The sequence below is a fragment of the Myotis daubentonii genome, chromosome 20 (assembly GCF_963259705.1).
Source record: "Myotis daubentonii chromosome 20, mMyoDau2.1, whole genome shotgun sequence".
NCBI lineage: Eukaryota > Metazoa > Chordata > Mammalia > Chiroptera > Vespertilionidae > Myotis > Myotis daubentonii.
In genome coordinates this window covers 14046471-14063266 of record NC_081859.1, presented here as the reverse complement: position 1 = coordinate 14063266, position 16796 = coordinate 14046471, and the positions used below count along the sequence as shown (strand labels likewise).

Genomic DNA, 16796 nt, shown 5'->3' with positions numbered 1-16796 from the left:
AATGCAGGAGCTGCCCCCTGGTGGTCAGTGCGGTCCCTCACGGCCGGCGAGCACAGCGGCGGTGGTGGGAGCCTCTCCTGCCTCTGCGGCAGCGCTAAGGACCCTGGGGGATGTCCGGCTTGCCGGACTGCGAGAGGCGGGTGCAGGCTGGGTGGAGGGACTCCCCCCCCCGCCCCCCCCCCAGTGCACAAATGTCATGCACCCGGCCTCTATCTAATATGAAAAGCAGTAACAAGATTATGTGAAGACTAATGTTTCTAGACTAAATCCAGCGCTTTGGAAAGATGTGATAAAAATGAACTGTTGTTTTTTAGAAAGATGCTAAATAGGTGCGAATGGAAAATTACAGAGTGGAAAACATGGTAGGAATCTAGAGCAAGTCTCTCTCCCGCTGGCTGCACAGGGCATCTGAAGTCCCCGAGTCACCTAGAATGAATGTAAAGCGCGGTCCAGACGATGCGCATCGTGGTCTACGAGGGGCAGGACCTCAATCGGAACAAGCACCTCAGAGAGCAGGCCCCGCCCTGGACCGGAGACCGCTGCCTGCGGCGCCCGTGTCGTAAGTGGGAATCACATGTGGATGACATGCATGGGCCATTTTATATGATTTCCCTTTTTAAACTCATTCCCTCAATTACTGCCCGGCTCCTGACTGTGCTGCAGACGGGCGTGTCTCTGAATCACAGGGTGACAGGTTGGTCCTTCTCTCTCAGAAACGCAGCTGAACTAGACGACAGAGAAAGTCACTCATTGTTCACAACACGCACACGCTCCTGCGATTTACCGTGAGGACCGAGCGCTGACGTGCGGGCACACAGCAGGCCCGTGGAGGACGGGCAGGCGGACAAAGGTCCTGTCCTCAGGGGACGGGGAGTCTCCGGAGACTTAGACGCGCCCACAGATGACTGAACCGCAAGGTGGACGAAGGCTCCGGCTCCACCCAGCCTGGCCCGGGACCAGAGGAGAAAGATGGCGCATGGCCCGGGAGTCTGCAGCGCTTCGTGGAGGGGGCAGCTCAGGGGGGAGTGAGACACAGACAAGCTGCTTGTTTTCATTGTTGATGTCACCGTCCCTTCCCTTCTTTCCAAAAGGAGGCAGCCCTGACCTTGCTGGGAGGGGAGGTGGAAGATGAAAGCCTGAAAAGACGGTTGATGGGGACCCCATTGGCGGGTCCCAGAGAGGCCAAGGGGCAGGATCGGGGTCCAGGGGACGGGGCAGCCTGGCCCACAGGAAAGGAGCCGGGACCGGGCACAGGAGGAGGGATTCTGAGTCCGAGAGGAGAGCGGCCGAGGCGACACCAGCTCAGCGTGCGTCCCTTGTGCGGAAGTCGGCTCTGTGCTGGTGCCGGGTGCGAGGTTCGAGGGTTTGCCGCTCTCCTGAGGGTGACGGGAGGCCATGTGGACGAGTGTGGGGATTCCAGGCTGCAGTGTCTGCAATGCTGTCTCCTGGCTGAGGAATAGGACAATCGCACTACAGAAACCTAAAAATCTAAAACTGACACTTCACCCGGCCGGCGAGGCTCAGCCTAGGAACCAGGAGGTCAGGGTTCGATTCCCTGTCAGGGCACAGGCCCGGGTTGTGGGCTCAATCCCCAGTGTCGGGCCTGCAGGAGGCAGCCAATCAATGATTCTCTGTCCTTATTGATGTTTCTCTCTCTCTCTTCCCCCCCCCTTCCTCTCTGTGATCAATAAAAATATGTATTTTTTTAAAACTGACATTTCATTCCTGACCAAGGGGCCGTGAGAGCTGGTGGCAAACCTGCGTGTGTGGTGTCCCTCCCGCACGGACAGCAGGTCCGGCTGTGCCTCCCTTGGAAGCCACATTCTTTCCCAGATCTCGCCCCACGCCCACATCCACCACCCAAGCGACGCACAGCCGGACAGGGCACGAGTGAGCCAGCCATTCCCGCCACATGAGGAAGGAGTGGCTGCGTGAAAACAAAGCTGAGGTCTGGGACACCGTCTGATCAGACTTGTCAACAGCTGGGTGCCCACGTGCACACACCCCCGCCCGAGGCCCAGCAGGCCCAGCCCTTGGCCTGGAGGCTCCCGGGGGCAGTGAGGGGAATGAAAGGGTCGGAGACACGGTGCCACCCTTGGCCCTGGACCACGTGGCTTGCAAGCTGCGGTCGCTCAACCAAGCGAGGCTTTCAAACAGCACCTTTGTCATCTGGACTCTAAGTCTCTGGACCAGGGACATACTCCCAGGAGGCGTGACTAGCACCGTCTTGCTTTAGACTCTGAGGGCAGAGCTGGGCTTCCCAGGGGGTCCGCAGCCTGGACAGATTAGCAAAGCGGGGGGTGGGGGGGTCCATGTCGGGTGAAGAGTCGGTCCCACTAATGCTCCACAGACTTTGTAAACCAGGAAACATTCTAAGCGTAACCTAGTGCATCTGCAGAGCAGTGCACGCCCACATGGAACTGTCCTTCCCATCCTGACTGGACACGTCTAACACATGTCGATCTGTGTGGGTCCGTGTGTGTATAGCACGCACGCATGCGTGTAAGATGCAGGCGCGTGCTCACGGGGGCTTAGCCCTTGCCCCGGAGACCTCGCTGAACCCGTCATCTCCGCTTCCCATGGCCAGTGGACAGCGACCCACGGCTCTCTGCCCCCGGGCAGGTGGCGAATCAATAACCGTTCCCGTCACGGAGTCCGAATGCCAGGCCGACAGGGGTTATTCCCTACATACAAGCAAACGACATTTCCATTTGGACCAACACTCCAAACCTCCTCCTTACATGTTAAACGGATTCCACGCACAGAGGTCCCACGAGCCCTGGGCTGGGGGCGTGCATTCTGGCCTGACCCCTTCCCACAGCCAGGCGCGTGGCCGGCAGGGGCGCCTCCAGGGCCTCCGGGCTCGCCCACGGGCGCCTGGCCCCCCCCTTCCTTGTTCTCACCTGCACATGGTTAGAAACGCCGAAGAAGTGTGGGAAGCCATTAACGGCCCGTGCCTTTCCCTTTACCCTGAATTTATTATTTAAGAGCAACTCACGCCCACGGCTTATCAATAGGAAGAAGATGAGGTAGAGGTTAAGTATTCAGCGAGCACCCACGGTTGGGTAAGTGCTGACAGGGTGGACTGTCAGGTTAGGGAAGGTCCTAGCTGGCACTTCTGTGGAGGCCAAGTTTTAAGTTCTGACAGTTGAAATAATTTCATTAACGGCTTCTTTGCTTTCAAGAGTCCTCCCGACTTTCTGATTCCGAACTGAGAGCAGAACCAGGCAGCACAGGGTGAGAAGCCAGCAGCAGACCTGCCGCAGCGAGGTCTGCAGCCCCCGGGAGGGGACCCGCCCCGAGTGCTCCCCTCGGGCGTGTGGCAGCCATTGGCCCGAGACTCAGGCCTCTGGCGAGCCACCCTTTGCTGAGAGGACCCCGATTCACTGCAGGCTCTGACCATTATTATTATTATTATTATTACCAACAGCTTAAAAGAATAAATCACCACTTTTCAGACTCCCACGCGCACGCGGCTGAGACACCGGCCAGAAGCGCAGCGAGGGCAGGACTGACAGCAGCTCTGAGTGTCAGGATAAGGTCTGTCCTGATGCTCAGGTCTGGATCCTCTCACCTCCCTCCTCATCTCTCGTCGGTTCCTTCTTTAAGAAAGTGATTCTAGCCCGAGCCGGGTTGGCTCAATGGATAGAGGGTCGGCCTGCGTACTGACAGGTCCCCGGTTCAATGCCTGGGTTGTGGGCTCGATCCCCAGTGGGGGGCATGCGGGAGGCAGCTAATCAATGATTCTCTCTCTTCATTGATGTTTCTATCTCTCTCTCCCTCTCTCTTCCTCTCTGAAATCAATAAAAATATATATGAAAAAAGAAAGAAAGTTGCTGTACATAGGAGTGGGGAACATCTGCCTGTGGGCCATATAAGGCTGCAAACTCATTGGGTGAGTGAACTCAATGTCTGACCAATCAGCAGGCTAATGTTTAAGCTGATAACTGTGTTTGGCCCGAGAATGACGTTATAAACACCCACATGGCCCTGGGCAGGAAAGGCTCCCCACCCCTGGTGTACCCAGTGCGAGCTCCTTGAGAACGCATTTCCCTGAAAGATTCCTGCTCGCACCAGCTGACCTTTCTCCTCGACCCCCCCCCCCGACCCTCAACCCCTGCTGGTTGCCAAGAGAGACCCCGATGGCCCACCCCCCGGTGCCCAGGGCATGAATGAAAGGGACGGCCAGCGTCGGGGGCTGAGGCTGATGGTCGGTCGGAGCCACGAAACCAGCCTCAGGGAAAGGGACTCCAGCCCAGGTCAGGCCCACGCTCGCTGAGACTTCAGTCCCAGGGACCCGGGTACGGGACGCGACCTCAGGCCCAGTCAAAGCTGAGTGAGTGGCAGCAAGGACAAGCGGACGATCTGTACAGGCAACAACGTGGATGGATCGCAGAAGCCCCATGAAAGAGCCAGACCCCAGGCCACCCCTGGGCCACGCGATCCCACGTGTCTGACATTCCGGATGGAGGCAGAACTATCAGATCTGTGTTGCCCGGGGCCGCACAGGGGGCGGACGACAGGAACCCCAGGGGGCTGGATGTGGGGGGCTTTGCTCTAGATCTCAATAGCGGTGCTGGTCACACCACCGCACAGATTTCCCAAAATCACCAAGGACACACAGCAAGGGTGTTACTGAGTGTAAACCGTGCCTCATCAAAGCGGAATTAAAACAGCGACCAAGGAGCAGGAACAAAGGAGGAACGACTGGGTCAACAGAGGCTGAGACGGGGGAAGGGAAGAGCTGCCACGTGGGGGCAACAGGCACCCCTTAGCGCTACCCCCAGGGCAACAAGGAGACTTGGGAGGAGTTGGGGAGCCCATCCCCAGATCCCAGGGGGCTGTCTGAATTCCAGGCTCCACTCCAACCAGGTGAGTTGACTGCCTCCGTGTTAGTCACTGAGCTCACGTTTCCAGCCCGAGGGTGCCTCCTCAGGCAGGGCCACTGGCATTAAGCACCCGAGTCAATCCTTCCGGGGGCACTGGGCCCAGCTGCCTGGGGAAAGCCCTACAGAGGCGGACGCTGAGAGCCGGGGAAAGCTGCCGCCGCCAGCCCCGCCATGGCCCGCACCTGCCGTGAGGCAGCGGGCCGCCCTGCCCTGGTCCCAGGTCCCCCTGAGGAACTGGGCGGAGGGCTGGCACCAGCCACGGAGCCTGGACAGACACGCCTGGCAGTACAGGCCAGAGCACGGCCACGGTCAGCGCGCACTGTAGACAGCCCGAGGGCCTGAGCCTCCCCCCGGGCGGGTCCTGGCCCTGCAGCTGCCACAGGGACCTCGGAGGGGCTCACAGGGAACCCCCACGAGGGGCGGGGCCTGGGGAGGGGGGCAGCCAGAATATTCCATCGCCTGGCTATTCCATCGCCTGATCACAGGCCACTTACAAAGCAGGACCTGCTTCCTTCCAGGCCATACAGCAGACTCAAGCTCACGATTAATCACACTGCCAGGTGCCTGGCGGACAAACGCTGGTCTTTTATGATGAGCACCTTCAGGGTTTGGGAGCGAAACGATACCACGAAGCAGCTGCTTGGCCTTTTAACTCTGTTCTCTCCACGCCCATGGCAGGGACACTCACAAGTTCTCTTCACCAGGAGCACCCTTCACCTCGGCCAGGTCAAAGGTAGGCGTCAGCCCGGACTCACAGCCACCGTGAATCACACGGGGGGCCAGGGGGCGCCGGGCTGGGGAACCCGACCGCGTGGACCAGGTCACGGCCGCCCGGGGCACGGGGGAGGGACTTACTGCCGCCCTTCCCGCTCTTCTCCATGCGGTACTGGTAGATGTGCAGCGTGAAGAGCATGTGCGAGTTGCGCAGGTCGTCCTCGTCGCAGTCCTGCCGGTGGCCCCGGCGTGCGGCCAGGGCGGCGTCCAGGAAGAAGGCGGCCTTCTCGGCCGTGGGCGCCCGCAGCTCGCTCTGGTTCTGCAGCTGGAAGACACAAGCCAAGAGCTGACGCCCGTGCGGGGGACCGGCCTGCCCTCCCACGGCTGTCTGCTCAGCACAGCCAAGCTGCGTGCCCGTCCACGGCCCCAAGTCCTTCCAGAACACGGGCCACACACACGTGCAGCTCTCAGCTTCATTCATTTATTGCTGACGATTCCCGTTGGGCAGACTTACTGGAGGGCTTTTCCCCATTTTACAATTTAAGTCGCATCTGTAAACAGCAGGTGTGAAAAGCAAGTGGATGGCCCAACCGTCGACCTGCGAACCAGGAGGTCACCATTCGATTCCTGGTTGGGGCACATGCCCGGGTTGCAGGCTCGATCCCCAGTGGGGCGGGCAGGAGGCAGCTCATCAATGGTTTTCTCTCTCTCTCTCCTTCCTTTCTAAAATCAATAATTATATATATAAAAGCAGCCCTAGCTGGTTTGGCTCAGTGGATAGAGCATCGGCCTGTGGACTGAAGGGTCCCAGGTTTGATTCCAGTAAAGGGCACATGCCCAGGTTGTGGGCTCAGTCCCCAGTGGGTGGCATGCAGGAGGCAGCCAACCAATGAGTCTCTCTCATCATTGATGTTTCTATCTCTCTCCCTCTCCCTTCCTCTCTGAAATCAATAAAAATATAAAAAAAAACAAAAATAAATAAAAAAGCAAATGGGTGTATCTGAGTGGGAGCAGAAGGCCCCAGAGGACAGCCCACCAACACGCGGGGGAGTCCATTCACCTAAGGCCGTGGTCGGCAAACCGCGGCTCGCGAGCCACATGCGGCTCTTTGGCCCCTTGAGTGTGGCTCTTCCACCAAATACCACAGGCGGGCGCCCACGTACAGTGTGATTGAAACTTCGTGGCCCATGCGCAGAAGTCGGTATTTTGTGGAAGAGCCACAGTCAAGGGGCCAAAGAGCCGCATGTGGCTCGCGAGCCGCAGTTTGCCGACCACTGACCTAAGGGAACCCCGGAGAGGGGCCTGCGCCTGACCTCACAGGTGAGATGGCTGCAGGCAGGCAGGCCTCGAAGTGTGATTCCGCTTCTGTGATTTACTCACGGCGCCCCAGAGAAGAGGAAGAACTTGGGTAGCTTAGCTCAACTCTCTGTTTTCCTCAGCCGTTTAATTAAAGCCAATTCTAGACCACATTTCCTGGCACGGTGATAAGCAAGACGTAAGTGTCGAAGACGAATGAAAACACCCAGGATGCTTGGATGCCTCCTCTACGCTATTTAAGGGGCGTCTATTTTTATCTGCAGTCACTCAATCCATGTGCTTGGCATCCTCATTAATGGGCTAAAGGCAGCATCGTAGGCAACGTGTCTGAGCCCCGGGACGCCCTGGCAATCACAGTAAACCCTCCACAGAACAACGGCGCCCTTTCTGGGGAGAGAAAAGGAAATTCATTATTCCTGATTTTTCCAAAGAAATGATCTGCAGGAGATGTCTTAGGGTCGGTACAGATTCTGAAAACGTTCTGCTCTGACGGTAGCAATCCCTATCACTCTGAACTGTGAGGCTGCTATCTGGAATCTGAGACCATAAACATCCTCAGGCTTCAAAGAGAGACTGTCGTGTTCGTTGTTTTGTACTCAGTTTGACAAAATAAGCCAAAGACTCTTTAAGATTTCTCACCAAGAGTGAACATAAAGAGCATTTTGGTCTCTCTCTTCACCTTCAGCTAACCTGTACCTTCACCTCCAGGGACCTGCATTAAGGCACAGTGGGTGGACCCCAGAGCATAGTTGAGGGTGCAGGTAATTCTTGGAGCAGGAGTGGGGCGGGGAGGGGGGCTGATCTCCATCGTAGGCGCCGGGTAGGTGCCATCTGAGCATGTCCTCTGCTACAGAAGGGTGGTCCTCAAAGTGGGTCCCTGGACCAGCAACAGTACCAGGAACTCTCTAGAAACCCACACTTTGGAGCTCTGACCAAGGACCACTGACTGGGGGAAGCTGCAGGCAGAGCCCAGGTGTCTGTGTTAACAGGTCCCCCGGGGGCTCCTATGAAGACTCACGTTTGAGAACCACTGCATTAGAGCTTCCCCGACCAACTGGTTTGCATCCTAATTAGGTTCCCCATCCAAATGGCGTCGGATGCATCTGTTACAACTATGAGCGGCCAATCCTGGTCAGACGTGGTGCCCGCCCTCTGGGAGTTGCCGAGAACTTGCCGGCCATCACAATACAACTGCTACGCGTGTTCTAGTGACAGGAGAAGCATCTGGGAGGGCTTCCTGGAAGAAGCGACAGCTAGCTGAAACCTGAAGGATGAGGAGTTCGCCAGATGAAGAGCGGAGGGGAGAGGGATATCCGTGCACAAGGAATAGAGCGTGCAAAGGCCCTGGGGTCACAGGGAGCAACGCTGGTGCCTTGGAGCTCTGCTGCTGAAAGTGTGGGCATCATTGGGAAGCTCATGGGAGAGGCATAACCATCCAGACCTGCTGAACCAGCGTCTGCATTTGTAACAAGATCCCCAGTGATTCATCGGCCACTGAAGTGTGCAGCCACCGCTTTCTAGGTAATTCATTACGAGCGGCGAGAGGGGAGGTAAGAGATGATGCTAGGAAGGTCCATGTAGGGCCTTGTGGGTCATGAAGAGCTTGGGGATGGAGGACTCCTAACAGGAATGGAAGAACGCGGTTGGGTGAGAGGAGGGGGGTCCTAACCTTCGCCTGAACGCCTGTCTGAACAAGGAGGCATTGGGGAGGACCAGGCAAGAGAGCCAACTGCTGGAGCCTGGAGGATGGTGCCTGGACGTGAGTCAGGCTGCCCAGCCTTGTGCCATCTCTCATCGAACAGCAAGAGAGAAGCACTGGACAGGAGCGCAGCCTGACAGAGCGCGGCAGCTTCTCCTGGCTCCCACGGTCCCAGCACTCTCATCGCGGTTCTAACCGCACCGCGGTCACGCGTGTGACGGCAGCAGGACTCGCCCGCGGCGAGCCGGGCCAGGAGGGCCGCACAGAGCCGTAAACAGCCCCGCCGTGGCCGCAGCCATGGCTGCAGAGCAGCAAACATTTCCGTTTGCTGTTAAATAAAAGAAAGATGGCACTTTTTCCCTCCCCGCCTGAAAGGGGTGTAAAGGATGTAAATTCAATTTCCTCCAAATGCAACCACAGTGGTGAGTCCTGCTCACTGTCAATTAGGTCCGAGGTACAAACATTTAGGTGGGGCGAGCAGACGGCCCCGCAGCTGGCGCCCGTGAAGCTCCAGGCCACGTGGGCATAAACACGCGTGAGCCGCCCTGTTCCCGCACCCGGGAGTCCGCCTGGGCGGCCCCAGCCTCGGAGGTGGGCAGAGCCCCCGGAGCCCCGGGCCCCGAGCTGTCAGTCACCTGCGTGCCGCAGATGGGGTCCTCGCACAGGTACACGCCCGGGGACTGGCCGTCCTGCAGGCTGCCCGTGGCCACCTCGGACAGCAGGTCCCGCAGCTTCTCCTCCTTGCCCCACACCTCCACGGCCGAGATGCGGACGGAGAAGCGGGCGCCGGTCTTCTCCTTGCGCTCGTTGATGAGCTTGAAGAGCCAGGCGATGGCGCAGGGGATGATGCCCAGGCTCTGCGTGGAGTCGTCTCTCCCGATCATGGTGTAGGACTTGCCTGGGGGGGGAGATGGCGTGTGAGTGTCCAGGCGTCACCACAGTCTCAGGATGGGTGCCGGGGAGGCACGGAGGCGGGAGGGGAGGGAGAGAGATGACGGTGGACGAGATAGTCAGCACTGGCGACAGTGACAAAAGGCCACTGCCTGGCGCTTCTGATGAAACGGCTACAGTGAAGACCGCAGAGCCCTGGCAGGGGACGAGACTGAGTCACCAGGTACCTCCAGGAGGACCCCAAGGCCACAGGCCCCCCAGCTCTGCACTGTCTGACCCAGAGCGGGAGGCAGGGACTCCTCGCTATTCCTGTGCGTCATCTCACCGCCCACCTCCTCACACTACATCCCCCCGCAGGCTCAATGCCCTGCGTCTCTTTACAGCGTGAGGAAAGCCCATTCAACCTGGTCACGGCTCTGACCAGAGATGGAGAAGAGAAGGGGGCGGTGGAAGGGGCTCTCCGCTCCGGCTGCACTGCCCTCCAGCACCGGGGCCTCTGGCGGCATCTCGGCCAAGGGACACTTCTAACTAACCCCCAGCCTGAGGGGCGGCCTGTGAGCCGGCGGCCACGGGTCAGGGTGGAGGAGGCAGCTTGGCGTTCAGCTGCCTCCCTCCCAGGTGCCTGGCGGGCTGTGCTGGGCTGGAGGGGGAAGCGAGGCCGCCAGAACCGCCGACGGGGCAGCCGTGGCCTGGGCTCCGCTTGGAGCTGCTCCTCTGACTGTCACGTCGGCTCCACCTCCAGCCCCCACCCTCCCGGTGCCCCCCGCTCAGGGCGGGTACGTTGTCCTCTGGCTTTCTGGGCGTGACCCTGACCTGGGCCACTGGGAACACCCACGGCTCCCCTGCTCGTCTCCCGAACTCGAGGGCTTTCCCAGATGACGGGGATCCACGCAGAATGGAAATCTCATCTCGGAAGCGAGATGCTTGTTCGGGGTCCTGTAACTCGGCACCCAGGGGACAGCCTCTCCTCTCCCCTGAGGACCGGACGGGGCAGCAGGAGGAGCGGGGTGACGGGACCCCAGGAGCAGCACGCGGGGCGCTCAGCCGCACTCACCCAGCTTGGCGTGGCCGAAGCAGAACACGCAGCCGTCCGCCCCGTTGACCACGGACTGGATCACCTCCGCCACGGTCCCAGCGCACACCTCCGCCTGCGGACACGGGAGGAGAGCGCGGTGAGTGGGCCTCGCTGGCGGACGTAAAGGAGCCGGCTCTCCCGGGCTGGGGTCACGGACCTCCCGGATGGGACGCTGACAGGTTCTGGAGAGGCTCAGCCCTCGGTGCCTCCTGCCCATCCCGCGGGCGTCACACGCAGTCACTGCGAGTCCCTCTGCTCCCTCCCGGTGCATCTCAGCGCTGCCTGCAGACCAGGCAGGAGCCGCGGAGGGGACAGGAGCCGTCATGGACCTCACGCCCGCCCCTGCCGCTATTCTGGCCTCCGGACGAGGCATTTAAACTTTCCATTTGCTCTCTGCTAAGCAGATCCATCCTTACACACACACACGCTCACACACACACACACATGCACACGCTCACACACACACACACACACACACACACACGTTCACGTTCACACGCGCACACACCCCTTATAAACCGGGCCAGCCTTTTAGAGGGGAGGGTGACCCGCCACTTCAGGAAGGTGACCTTGAGAATCACTGCCATTCCAGTCTAAGCAGGCGGTTGGTGCTGTCTGTGTTCTCTCCCCATCTCCCTCCTCTTTCTCAATCCTTCTTTGCTTTCTTTCTGCACCGATATGGTCAACGTATACAATGCCCCCACAAATAAAACACGCTAATCCTGAGATGGGGCGGGGGGGGGGGGCAGCAGGGGGGCAGGCTCCTGAAGACCCTGTGCATTTCCCACTAACACTCCTGTCAACCCTAGGGCCTCGGTCCATTCTGGGGACCACAGAGGAGCCCCGGGACACGCCCTGGCCGGGCCGAGCTCACAGCAGCCTGGGAACAGAGTGATTCACTGCGCCCGCCGCCTTCCTCTCCATCTCAGCGCGGAGCCAGATCTATCGGGAGCATCCGGGGACTGTGCGAACCAAAGGCGGCTCTGCAGCCAGTGCCATGGCCTCCGGTGGCATCCGGGAACCGCGGCCTCGCAATGAATGGGCTGTTCAGCGCCAGGTCGCTGCGGCACCGAGAACCAAGTGTTCAGAAAGCAACCTGCTCTCCCAGACCAAAATGCAAAGCCACACCCCCAGCAGCTGTGGACTGTCCCAGTGTCGCCAGAGCAGCCCGGCTGGGGGCACTGCCAGGGGAGGAGGGCCGGACGGGGCTGACGCGGGGTGGGGACCCCAGGATCCATCACACCCCCGGGACCTGGGCCCCGCGAGCCTGGGGCTGTAGAATCTCGGTGGAATTTGCCAGAGGCTGAGCGACTCTGCCTTCCTGGGACATGGGGGAGACAGAGGCTGGAGGCTGAGAGCCCCCCCATCCGTCCCCCAGATCAACAGCACGGACGCGAGGTCAGCAGGGAGCACGCAGGCTGCGTGTGGACCACAGGGCCATCAGCGAGTCGCCTGCGCCATAGAGGAGGCAGGAGACGCCTCCACGCACAGGACAGGCCGAGTCCTTGCCCTGTGTCCACCGAGGAGTGTGGCGGGTGACCGTCCACCTGGGGTTTGTTAGGAGCTGCCCGCAGCCCCTGGGGCCACAGGCTGCTTTCCTGGGGCCGAGAGACACAGGCGTCCCTCCTGATCCCAGAGCAGGGAGGGCCCAGGCCCCAGGCAGCCCTGCTCTCCCACAGGGGAGCCCTCCCCCACCCTCCTGCAGGCCTGGATCTGTCCCCTCCAGTCACCTATGATGGTGTCAGGAGGCGGGCACTCTGGGAGACGATGAGGTCATGGGGTGGAGCCTCGTGAATGGGATGAGGAGAGAAGGCCCCAGGCTCTGGGTCCCTTCCACCCTGTGAGGTCACAGCCAGCCGCTGTCTATGAACCAGGAAGGGGCTCTGGCCAGACACTCTAAGCTCAGGCTTCCAGCCTCCCGAACGTGAGAAATGCATTTCTGTTGTTCTGAGCCACCCAGAGGGACTAGGTCACCTCCGCGAAGCCAGACCAGCAGGGCTGCCCCGCTGCAGGCAGCTGGCGACAGCCACGGCCACTGAAGGACCCAGGATGCCAATAAAGGCAACAGGAGCAAGAAGGTTCTGTCACTGCTTAGCGTCAAGAAGCTGGTGTCCTGCCCGGCCGGGGTGGCTCAGTGGTTGAGCGTTGACCCTTGAACCAAGAGGTCATAATTCGATTCCTGGTCAGGGCACAGGCCTGGGTTGCAGGCTGGATCCCCAGTGTGGGGCCTGCAGGAGGCAGCCGATCAATGATTCTCTCTCATCATGGATGTTTCTCTCCATCTCCCTCTCTCGGAAATCAACACAAAAATAGTTAAAATATTTTGTTTGAAAAAAGCTAATGTCCTTAGAGAGGAGAGAAAGCGCAATTCATCGCTGTCTGGGCCGCTCAGGGCCCTGCAGACCCACAGGCCGACAGCCAGGCCTCTGCAGAGCCCGCCTCCTGCACCCCGGCTTCCCTGCTGTGGGGGCTCGAAGGGCGCTCGCCCGGGAGGCTGGGGCTGGCCACAGCCAGCAGCGCGACGTCAGTGGCAACAGTGATGACTGAATAGCAACAACAGCTCACGTGTGCTGGGCACTGACTAGGTTCTAAGTCCCCCCTGTGCATTAATTCCACGAACCACCACAGCCTGAAGGAGGTGCACTTCGGGTCTGTCTCCATCCTCAGATGGGGACACTGTGACTGTCCACGGACACGCTGCTGGGAAACGTGGGTGAAGTGACAGGCGGTCACAGATAAACCCCCGAGGGAGCAGGACACACAGAGGTCCAGGGGAAGGGGCTGGGAAAGACGCCCGCGCAGGGAAGGGGTCATGAACAAGACGTCAGATCTGAGTCCCAGTGCCTCCCTTCCGACACCAGAGCCTTCTGGGAAGATGAGTGGGTCAAGTTAGAGGAAACTCTTGACACTGGATTTTTTCGAACTGTCACCGATGCTAATGTGGGCAATGTTAGCAAACATTAAGAATCTAAAGAGAATGCTCTGTCCCATTGAGCACACGAGCTCTGAACCGAGCTTGAAGTGTAATTAAAGGCTGGCAAGAAAGGCGCCTCCTTGCCCTGGAATGAATCTGACGGGCACTCGTAGTCCGAGCTGAGTTCAGGGTTTGCGTTAGAATTCTTACAACTTGGGGAGATCTGCTTGGGAAGTGTTCACTGCGTTAATGAAATGATATGTGGGGCATTTGTTGGACCCACTGTCGGGTCTAGATGGGGGAGTCCGGGGGGGGGTACAAAACACAACCTACGCAAAGAAGACGGGAAACCGTAGAACTTCTTCACGGAGCACGTTGTCTCTTCGTGGCAAACGCTTTGGGGAAAGCACAGGCTCGGCGTGTGGACGAACGGAGCCCGCAGCGCGGGCCACCCGCCGACGCCCGTGTGGACGTCACGTCTTCCGGCACCAAGACGCACGCAGAGGAAAGTAACGGGGGTGCGAATGGCGGCTGGAACGTTCCCGCTGCTAGAGGCTATCGGCCCCCCTCCTGCACACTGTCGTGTGTAAGTGTTGGACAGCGCTGGGCGTTTATCAGGGAGGAGCAGGTGTCTGGTGTGAAAATGTAGGCTCAGCAGGCCACTGCATCCCTACAGCCTGGGTGCAGTCTCTACGAGAAGGTTCAGTTGCTCCAACTCATTGCACAAGAACGGCCCCAGATGGTGCAGCTAATCTCCCATCAGACATCTGCTCCTGCCGGGATGGGCTCCAGGAGCGTGGGTCTGGGAATCCTGGCACCCTGAGCTCCCAAGATTATAGTCAGAGCCGATAAACAAAAATGGCCACAATTCCCGACCCGTCCGTGCGCGCATGCCCCTGGCAATGTGACTTTGCAGCCCCTCCAATCAAGAGGCGGAGTCTCTTCCCCACCCCTCGAACCTGGGCCCATGGGACACGCACAAGAGCTGGTGCTTGCGTTCTGAACCTGGGCCTAAGGGCTGCAGGCTGGGGCCATGCCACGGCCACGAGAGTAAGTCCAAGACGAGACGATGTGGAGGGAGACCAGGTGACCAGCCAAGGCCGTTCCAGAGCCCCCCCAAGCATGTGACAGCATCCAGCCTAGCCCAGCAGAGCTGATCACAGACACACAAGTGAGCCAAGCGGGGAGCAGGAGGACGCTCAGTGCACCCACCGACTCATGAGCAGTAGTAAACACTTATCGCTTTAAGCCACTGAATCTTAGGGTGGTTCGTAACGCAGCAGTAGCTGACTGGTTCAACAGCTACCCCTACCCCCTCTTCTCCCCTCTTCCCCGTCCACTCCACGGTCCAGGCCACAGGACTGCATGCCAGCCTCAGTTTCCCTGCCTGTGCTCCAGTTCCCCGTCAGGACTTTAGACCGGTCTCCTATAGCTTCTAGGATCCCTGCCTAAATCTAACCCAGCTCCCGGAAATGCTTTTCCCCTCTTACACACCCACTCCCAGAGGTGGGGGCGGGAGCGGGGTCCTAATAGGTCTCCAGGTCGTGGTTCTGAAACTTCCAACTCTCTCCACCACCACCTGCTTCCGGGTGGCACCCACTGGCTGGCTCGCCCCTCCTTCTCCCCAGAGATCTGTCTTGTTGAAATCCTGGCACAGTGGTCCTGCCCACAGTGTAACTCCAGTCACTCAAAAGAACCGACTGTCCAATGGAGCCCACATGGGCTCTCGTAGGTGGAGGGCGCTCTGGGCGCCACCTCCAGCACATGGGTCCGGGAACTGACTGGGCACTGCCTGGCCCTGGGGGAGGGGGGAGAGAGAGGGGGGTCCGCACCCACCTGAGAAGCGTCCTGTGGGAAAACCGCGTCAAAGGCGAACATCTTGGGAGGCACCTGGCTGCCCCTCTTTTGGAAGGCGCTTTGGCCTCCGCATGCCAGGGGGTCGTACAGCGTGACCTGCTTCTTGCGGGGGTCCACCTTCAGGAAGGAGCTGGACTCCGAGGTGTCGCGGGCCAGCGTGGAGCAGATGCGCAGCATGACCTTCACCTGTTAGGGAACAGGGAACGGGACAGGCGTGGACTGAGGTGCATGGAACACGCACAGGCCCTTCACGCGATAAATGACGATGTGCCCGATGACCGCAGCACGCGTCTCCGTGGGCCGTGGGGGAACAGGTGCCTTTACAGTTGCCAGGTGGCCTACTCGGCGTGCCCTGGGCTTTATTACAGAAGTGGCACGGCAGGCTCTCTGCCCCCCTATTCATATGAAGCGGGAAGAGCGGCACCCTGGTGGCCCCATTACGTAGAAGAGAAGGTAGCCCGACCGCCACCTCTCGGGGCTGGCGTCGTCCCCGAAGCGCACAGATCAATGAGCCCGGACATGAAAGTGAGCGCCGCGATTTGCTCCTCGCCTCCGCGCGTCGGGCCTCGGAGGAAAACCCACATGATTAGTGTCATCGTTAAGGGCCTGTGCAGTGACCGGCCTTTCATGGCAGCGTTTGACGTGTGTTCCAAGGGAGCCGCGAGGAGAGGTTTGTTGAGCTGGTATTTGGGGTCCCATTAAGTGAGCGCATGGAAGTCGCCTCGTCAGGGCACAAAGGCACATCTCGGTGGGGGACTGATCCACGCCTGGAACGGCACATGGACGTCGCCAGGGCTCATGACCGGCCCCCTCCCCACGGCCAAAGGTGCTGCCTATGGGAACGCCCGCCTGCCCTGGGCCTGAGCTGAGCGGGGTGGAGCTGAAGCCACACACGCAGCTCTGGAGACCCGGGTCCTGGGACAGGGACAGCGCTGACGCCCTGACCAGCTCTCTGTTATGATGCTGCCAGTTCAGCCCAACGGTGTTGAGCACCTACTATGTGCCAGGCACCAGCCTAGGCATGAGGGCTGCAAAGACACGCGATACCTAAGGTGGCAGGGCAGACAGACCATTTCTATGACAGGATGGGGCCCATTCTGAGCCTGTGCACTGATGTCTAAGTTTACCGATTTTTAATTTTTTTAAATATGTTGTCATTCATTTCAAAGAGAGGAAGGGAGAGGGGGAGAGAGATAGAGAAACATCAATGATGAGAAAGAATCATCGATCGGCTGCCTCCTGCATACCCCCCACTGGGGATCGAGCCCACAACCCGGGCACGTGCCCTGACTGGGAATCGAACCGTGACCTCCTGGTTCATAGGTTGGTGCTCAACCACTGAGCCACGCTGGCCGGGCAAAGTTCACCAATTTTTTAACAAACAGCTTAGTAGAAACTGGTCAAGGCAAGGTCAGATCACCTAACCAGAAAGTCCACTTG

General features: G+C 59.4%; 1 protein-coding gene across 2 annotated transcripts in view; it reads right to left on the bottom strand.

Annotated features, from left to right (window-relative positions):
• KIF26B (kinesin family member 26B) overlaps positions 1 to 16796 on the bottom strand; it is a 366533-nt gene that overhangs the window by 39663 nt on the left and 310074 nt on the right. For both annotated transcript variants that reach the window (XM_059677744.1, XM_059677743.1), the window contains 4 exons: positions 15336 to 15542; positions 10565 to 10658; positions 9255 to 9517; positions 5745 to 5928 (listed from right to left, as the gene is read on the bottom strand). In XM_059677744.1, coding sequence (XP_059533727.1) covers positions 5745 to 5928; positions 9255 to 9517; positions 10565 to 10658; positions 15336 to 15542 — 748 coding nt within the window. The remainder of the gene's footprint in view (positions 1 to 5744; positions 5929 to 9254; positions 9518 to 10564; positions 10659 to 15335; positions 15543 to 16796) is intronic.